The following is an 8442-nucleotide window of genomic DNA, read 5'->3' on the forward strand; positions in this document are numbered from 1 at the left end:
CTAAAGGTAAAGTGTCGGAATTGTTTTTTGGTGGAATACTGCTCAGACCTGGAAGAAAGTCCCAGAGCTCACCAAGATTCCAGTTCGAATACCCGCGGCCCTTGTATGAGGCAATGCTTTATGTAGGCCGCATTTCAGCTTTTAGGTAAATTTAATATTTTTTCATTTTTTTCCGCTTCTCTCTGGTAATACATTTGGGGTTTTCTGTAGGTGAAAGTCGCCATCTTAAAGTACATCGAGTCGCTGGCCCGGCAGATGGATCCTACAGACTTTGTGAACTCCAGCGAGACGCGGTTAGCGGTCTCCAGGATCATCACATGGACAACCGAACCAAAGAGCTCAGATGTCAGGAAGGTGAGTGTGCGCTGTGTACATGATGTGCGTCTGATCCGGTTATGGTCCTCTGTGATCTCTTCCAAATATCTGCCGGTTCTGTATGATAAGCAGACACGAGCACCTCGAACACAGAGCTCCGTGCAATGTCTCGTAATGTATAAAGTAGATGTAAACCCTGACATAGTTTGCCAGAGCTTGTTGTATAATCCATTCCATATACACTGAGTGGCCAGATTATTATGACCCCCCCATCAGTACTTCGTTGGGCCGCCTGGTGACTCCACGAGATGATGAAAGGTGATGCGAGGAATCTGACACGGCACTGTTACCCTTCTGTTGTCTTGTACCAGTCTTGCCCCTCCCCCGTTCTGCCCTAACATTGACTAGTCGCTGGCGGCCACAATTCGCACGCTCAGACCCAGATTTTCGGCTGGCAGTCCGGTCTTTAAACACTTTAACAATGAGCTGCTCTTGTACATGTAACGAATTCTGCTGTTTTGCTGATACTCGCTCCATGGCTCCGAGCGCCAACAATCATTCCAATCAAACCAACCCGCTTCCCTATTTATAATGGTCCGGCCCTCTAGCAACTTTAGCGCCAAATTATAGAACTTTGTATCTTCTCAGTGCTGCTGATCTCTTGCAGCCTCTTCCTGTCTACATGCACTCCAACGATGGCTGCATGGCATTTCTCAGGGCGGGTTTCCTGATGGTGACAATAGTGGGTCGTGTCTGTGTAATGCGTGTTCGGTCCAGCTCAACCCCTTCCTATGTGTTACTCACCACGCTAAGCACAGAAGCAGATCCATCCCATTGTGGTCAGTCATGTATCTTCTGACACGTGAGATAGAGGATGTGGTACCTGTAGTACTGCAGTCAGAATACACACGCCTCAGTGCACAGTGTGAGTACAGTGGCTTCTGGCGAGGGATGTCGGCCATCTTTGTATCCTTGCCTACAGCCCTAGTAGGGGTTCCACGGGTCTTCTCTTGGACTTGTGATGTCAGCAGAAGCTGCCGAGCATCTTTTGCATTCTTCGCCCCCAGCCTGCCGAGCTGCATAAGGGGAGCGGTACTCGGCAGTAACGTGACCTCTGAATCAAATAGTAAAAAAGGCAATTGTTTAAAATTTAGAGCTAAGTTTATTTCCGTAGAATCTTTCCCCGTCCAGAAGACCGATCCATCAGCACTCTATACACGGAAGAATCCTTCTAATATTTCTATAAAAAATCTTATTTTCCTGATTCTGCAGCTTCTACGAATGAATGTGCCGTGTGTCCATAGTTTGCTGCTCTGCATATGGAATGGCTTTGATTGGTTTTGTCTTTGTGATGGAAGCGTCACCCTGCTTAGTAAATTAGCCGTGTGTCATCTTTATAGCGCGAGCCGTATCCTGCGTGTATTTAGACCTCGGCATACGGATTGCAGACTGGCGCAGTTTGTCTTCGTGCCAGCTCCTGCCATCTGGAGGTAAATGAGTTTAGGCCGAAGTGGAGCTCAGCACCTCAATGACTTTATGATGTTTGTCTTCTGCCAGGAATACAATGTTCTGCTCTTATCTGTTCACGCGGATGTAATTCCACGCTGATTGGAGAAATCTGGTAAAATATTACTCGCCAGAGATTTCATTTTGTTTCTTATAACCAGAAGAAGATAAAGTGTCTCACACTTGCAGATGCTTTTTTGTAGAAAAACATTTTATGTATAGATTGACGCAACCTGGCCACGGACCACCTCCTGTCGCCGACCACATTGCTGGCCATGAACATTATGCAGTTGGTGGGATGGACAGTCTCTGACCTCCGGCCTTCCCTTCCATCTTCTATCTGACCTCCGTCCTCCCCTTCAGTCTCCTATCTGACCTCCGTCCTTCCCCTTCAGTCTCCTATCTGACCTCCATCCTTCCCCTTCAGTCTCCTATCTGACCTCCGTCCTTTCCCTTCAGTCTCCTATCTGACCTCCGTCCTCCCCTTCAGTCTTCTATCTGACCTCCGTCCTTTCCCTTCAATCTCCTATCTGACCTCCGTCCTCCCCCTTCAATCTCCTATCTGACCTCCGGCCTTCCCTTCCATCTTCTATCTGACCTCTGTCCTTCCCCTTCAGTCTCCTATCTGACCTCCGTCCTTCCCCTTCAGTCTCCTATCTGACCTCCATCCTTCCCCTTCAGTCTCCTATCTGACCTCCGTCCTTTCCCTTCAGTCTCCTATCTGACCTCCGTCCTCCCCTTCAGTCTGACCTCCGGCCTTCCCTTCAGTCTGACCTCTGTCCTTCCCCTTCAGTCTTCTATCTGACCTCCGTCCTCCCCTTCAGTCTTCTATCTGACCTCCGTCCTTCTCTTCAGTCTTCTATCTGACCTCCGTCCTTCTCTTCAGTCTTCTATCTGACCTCCGTCCTCCCCTTCAGTCTTCTATCTGACCTCCGTCCTCCCCTTCAGTCTTCTATCTGACCTCCATCCTTCCCTTCAGTCTTGCACAGTTGTACCGGCTCCTCTCCTGAACTGAAATTGCTTCCTCTGATTTCACTGCACACTGTGAGCTTTAAGAATGGACAGAACCAGTGATTGTGTATCCCATTAGGAGGAGCCTGGGTAGTGTATGAAATGCATCTTTCTGTATAAATATAAGAATATTGATGGTGTAAGGCCGCGCATGGTCTGGATAAGTAGATTCTGGTGTGTTGGGTGATGGATGAACCTGTCAGATTGCCGGCTGCTCAGATCACACCAATATTGTATCTCTTCTTAGTCATGTCCTTATCAAAGTGAGTATAACACCGCTCACCCTGGTGGTTATTATATTTTTATTACTGTCCCAGAATTTTTACACTGTGTGTGTTCCACACAATGTTTACTTTTCATCACCTTCCACAATGATGAAATCATTCGCGTACAGTCACATCAGGGTGAATGTCTCATAATTTGCAATAGATCTCAGCGCAGGTGACTTCCACATGCTCGGTGTGGCCTTATGACAAATCTCAGGCCCTGGTCACAGGGAAAGATGAGGGACAGAGAACATTTATAAAATGTAGACCACAAGAGCAAGGATAGTCTTTGGTGTATCATGTAGCGGGAACTTTCACCCATGTGAATCTTTTTTGATCAAATCTGTACAATTGAATACAGTTTCTTACTCATTTTGCCACCTCCAGGTGTCCATGGACCACTGCTGAGGTCAGATTGGCAGGAAGATCAGGGCTGTTTCTCTGGCTGACATTTGCTTAAAGGAGAACTACGGGGTCAGTGCTTTTCTCCATAGTTCTCCTTAGGGTAACGGGAGGACACAAACTAGCGTCCTCCCATGACCCAAATCTCAGTATACCGCCAGCTGTACTGAGACCGCCGCAGCCGGGACGGATCCCGACATTACTGTCGAGATCCACCAAGCTGCGTGACTGACAGCTGGCTCTGCCTATCTAGAGTCAGAGCCCCCATCAGTTCTGCTAGTCAGGGCTGGAAGAGCGGGGAGGGGGGGAATCCCTGCAGGGAGCCGTGAGTGACAGTCACCGCTCTCTGCAGGGACAGGATCAAGAAGTGAGCGAACGCCGGTATGTGTTCGCTCACCTCCCGATCTACTGAGCCGACCTGTGACAGTCTCATTATCACACGTCGGCTCGAACTATGAGGCTGAGTGGAAATCACTTGCTTCGTAATTCTCCTTTTAAATACATCTAAAGCAATATATGTAAATAGTTTTTGAGAGTATGGAATTGCTAAATCTGAACTCCAGAGAACAATATCGATTGTGTCGCCTAAAAATACGTTCCACAGATCTATTCAAACATGTGAGCGTTCCACTGCCCTGCTGTTTTCTGCACAGCAATCCTCCCACTGGCGCCCATGGGATACCCTGTATTTTGGGGGCCCGAAGATGAAGACTATAGCAGTCCCTTGTGGTTTCCGCTCTCAGAAAGGACTTTTAGTTGAAATAATTTTATAATGCTGACAGGTTCATGTTTCTGTTTAGGACGACTATATTCACACACGCACGCACACACACACACACACACACACGCACGCTCCGGCCCGGGGCAATATGACATGTACAGGTGATGTATAGTTTCTGTGCACCGCCTGACCTAAGTGGTTAAACACAAGCAAAACAATTGAGCCATCATGTCTGACAGCTTTTTCTTTTCTTTTTGCTTTTGACCCAAAATAGCTCCTTTTGATTTTTAGTAACTTGAGCAAAGATGACGAAGTTGTAAAACCGGCTCATCAGACATGAAAATGAAGGCGGTCAGGTTTGTGTGTCTATAAAACTGAGATAGAACCCCCTGACCTGATCATTACCAGCAACCAACTCTTCCATCCCCCCGGGCATCTGAGTCAGTGCTGGAGATACGCTGCTAATTGTTATATGCAAAAATTAAAGCCCAACTCCGGGCACAATAAACTTACCCGGGTTATAACCACCCGCATGCATACTTTCCTCTGAACCCATCAGATCGGCTGGTTTACATGTCGGGATTCGTATAGTTCTCGCTCTACTTCCAGGCTGCTCAGATATAAGTGCAGCAAATCTTCTAGAACAGGGGCAAAATGCTGCATTTTTGCAGATCGCACTGGACCGGAACGCAAACCGACATTTTATCGGTTTGTCTCCCGTTACGAGGAGAACACATTTAATCACCCGCGTCAGGAAGTCATAAATATGATGATTAGTGAGATGTCAGTGATACGTTTGTTGATAAAGTTACACTAAACGGTCTCGGGGTGCGTCCGCTCCTGGTCACAAATTGCAGCGGGTGACTTTGTATTGCTGAGAAGATGTTTCCCGTTTTTTTGATGCTGAAGGTCTATTCTGCATCTTGTCGCATTGTCCATCTGCCCTCCTCGCTCTGATCCCATTAGTGCCTTTTGCAGCGGGCAGCGCATATAAAAGACCTAATAATCCGCCTCCTGCACCTGATCCCACAAATGAGCTTTCCTCCCATTAACCTGTAATGGGTTTTGCGTTCACGTTTGTGAAGCGGTGTGTAAGATTGTGAGCTATAAACCAGCATGGCCTCCTCCGGGCAATCCGCTCTCCGGACTGCGAGTTCCACATTTACTAGTTAGTGAAATAATAAATCACTGCAACAAGCGGCAATTCCTCCCGGGGCGTCACACGCACCAATAGAATTGTGCAATCCGTCTCCCAGGAATTCACCTTCTCTCCGGATCATATCGCTCACTCGCATTGAACCCATATTAACCCCTTCATGACTGAGCTAGTTTTCAGTTTCTGTTCATAAATGACCGACACACTTTTTACATTGTTGCTGTGTGATTCTTCCACGTCAGTGATATACTTTCTTACTAAATGTACCCGCACACATTATATATTGTTTTTTAGAGGACAGATAGGGCTATATAATGATAACGAACGTGTACCTAACGCCTCACTTCTAATAAAATATAAAAAAAAAGTAAAGAAAACACTTTTTTCACAAGTTTTGATTATTATTACTTTTTTTTTATAACTATAGTATAAAAAATGTAAAAAAAAAATAACTTTTTTTTCTCTCCCCAGTTTATATCAAGCAGTCGCTATAAATTAACTTTTTTAATTTGTGGCTATTATTAGGCTGCTCCAAACTTAGGCACAGCTAACAATAACCTTAGAGAGTGATCCTGACAGCATGTCAGAATCAGATCTCACTAAGGCTGGGTTCACACCTGGGCGTTCCTATAGGCGCGGTTTTTTTTAGCACGTTTTTTTGTTCAATGAAACGCGCGTTCGATGCTCGTTTTTTAACCTCCCTGGTGGTATGATTTTTTTTTTTTCTTTTTAAACTTTTAAACGCGGCAGCTCGCAAGGGACGGAAGACGACAGCGGCCGGAGGACACAGCGGGGATCGCGGACAAGGTAAGACCTACGCTGTATTCCCGAATGTGGCTCGGGGTTACTGTTTTTTGTTAACCCCGAGCCACACTCCGGAATACCAATGGATACGCACCGAAATCCGCCCCAAAGAAGCTTAAGTACTATTTTGAGCGCTTGGCGTTTTTCAGCGCTTCGATCAGCGCTAAAAAACGCCCAGGTGTGAACCCAGCCTAAAGGTTTTTGATCCTGCTCAGACGATCAGAAGTGATACATTTCAGGCACAGAGATGCATTGCGATATTCCTGTGCCTGAAATGTATCATAAACTTCGGCCTGTCTATGGAGCTGTCAAAACGAATAGCAGAGAGGTGACTCACTCTGCTACCTCTCTGCTATCTTCAGCTGTCAGATACGGGATCTCTATTTAGCGATCCCGTATTTGTATGTAACGGCTTCATTCTTTTATTAAAGGAGAACTATGGGGTCAGGGCTTTTCCCCAAAGTTCTCCGAAGGGTAACGGGAGGACACAAACTAGCGTCCTCCCGTCACCCAAAGCTCGGTAAACCGCGAGACGCCGCAGCTGAAACGGATCCAGACAATTATGTCTGGATCCGCCCAGCTGCGTGAGTGACGGCTGGCTCTGCCTATCTAGAGGCAGAGCCAGCTGTACCCTCCCCCGTCCGTTCCGCCAGTCAGCGCTGGAGGATCGGAGCGGGGAGGGGAGAATCCAGTCACTCCCCTGTTACGTCTCTCTGCAGTGACGGGATCGAGAAGTGAGCGAGCGCCGGTATGTGTTCTCTCGCCTCCCGATCTACTGAGCCGACCTGTGACAGTCTCATTGTCACAGGTCGGCTCAGATTATGAGGCTGAGTGAAAAGCACTCACCTCATAGTTCTCTTTTAATGAAAGAAAGAAGCTTTTACATAAGCTTAACTATTTCATTAATGAATGCCTCAATACCGAGAATCGGCGGTCACCGGCATTACAGAGCCTTAACTAACTCGTCACGTACAGTGTACGTGGCCAGTCATATAGGCACTTTGTGGCGGGACGTAGTGTGTACATCTCCCGTCACGAAGGGGTTAAACAAATCACATTCAAAACACTTCAGTCTGGTTTATAGGACGTCTTAAGATCCGGTGCTAATGAAATTAATAAATATCACATTTTACCTTTTTTCTTTCCGAGAGACGAGCAGCTAAAATGCAGTGCAGGGATTGGCTGGCGGATATCGTTCAGCTTCCTAACCGCATGAGCATGCCTGGGACAGATTGGAGAGTCTCCTGTAAAAGATGGAAACCTTAATTGATGTCATTTAGTTTGCTCTGTGCATTGCACATCAAAAACTCTTTGTCATATCTTTTTTTTTATTTTATTTTTTTGTTTGTTTTTAAACCATTTTTTTACGCTTTTCCATCGTTTCAACATCTCCCGATTTCCTCCGTCAAATTAGTCGCTTCTGACTTCATGCACATAGTCCCGCATCAGCTGCTCATCATTGCACTGGGCCGGTGTTTTGGTAGAATGCTGGACCCGTTAGAAATCTGGACCCACACGGCACTTCGTGGAGGGGGCGTTGGCTCAACGTGCAAGCTCAGAACCGCTCATCGGGTCCAGAAATTTCACCGATAATTGCGCATCTGCGGGGAAGCGAGTCCATGAAATTCACAGCCTAGGCAAAAAATAACACGAGCGCCTGTGCGGGAAAGCTACTGACTTTTACACAATTCACAGGCAAGGCGCCTGCAACCACATCACTTATCACATAATCAAAATATAAATACAATTCAGGCGCCTTGCCTGTACATTTTGTGGACCCGCTGACACATGCGCAATACAGGCAAATAGCCTGTGACATTACTGGACCCAATCACCTCTTCTTCGCTTGCACAGATGCGGTCCACATCCCTAACTAAGACCAGTTCTGTTACAACACGGGCTTATTGGTGGTGACAACCGTGGACGATGGCTGTGTAACTTTTGTCTGTACAGTCACTTGTATTCTCCACCAGGAACACTTGTGACAGGGTGACAACGCAGGAGCACAACTAAGAGACAGAATGTTGTCACCCTATAACAGGATGTGCCTGAACAAGAACCCTAATGGCAGGACCTCCAGATATTTTATTGAAAACTGCAAGTTCTAACCAAAATTACTTTTTGTAATTAGATTAACATGTAAAAATTTAGATTTTTGTGATTTGGTTTTAGATATACTTTAAATTTTGGGTGGTGACATTGTGTCTCCTTTTGTTCATTAGTAAAGAGCTTGGGCTTTTGTACCAAAACTGAGACTGACA

At 46.4% G+C, this 8442-nt stretch overlaps 1 protein-coding gene across 5 annotated transcripts in view; it reads left to right on the top strand.

The window, feature by feature from the left end:
* The window catches only part of CLASP1 (cytoplasmic linker associated protein 1), a 169814-nt gene that overhangs the window by 116410 nt on the left and 44962 nt on the right, over nt 1-8442 (top strand). For all 5 annotated transcript variants that reach the window (XM_018558092.1, XM_018558094.1, XM_018558095.1 and 2 more), the window contains one exon: nt 211-354. In XM_018558092.1, the coding sequence (XP_018413594.1) occupies nt 211-354 (144 nt within the window). The remainder of the gene's footprint in view (nt 1-210; nt 355-8442) is intronic.

This window comes from Nanorana parkeri, unplaced genomic scaffold, assembly GCF_000935625.1.
Source record: "Nanorana parkeri isolate BGI_ZX_2015 unplaced genomic scaffold, ASM93562v1 scaffold320, whole genome shotgun sequence".
NCBI classification, from domain to species: Eukaryota; Metazoa; Chordata; class Amphibia; order Anura; family Dicroglossidae; genus Nanorana; species Nanorana parkeri.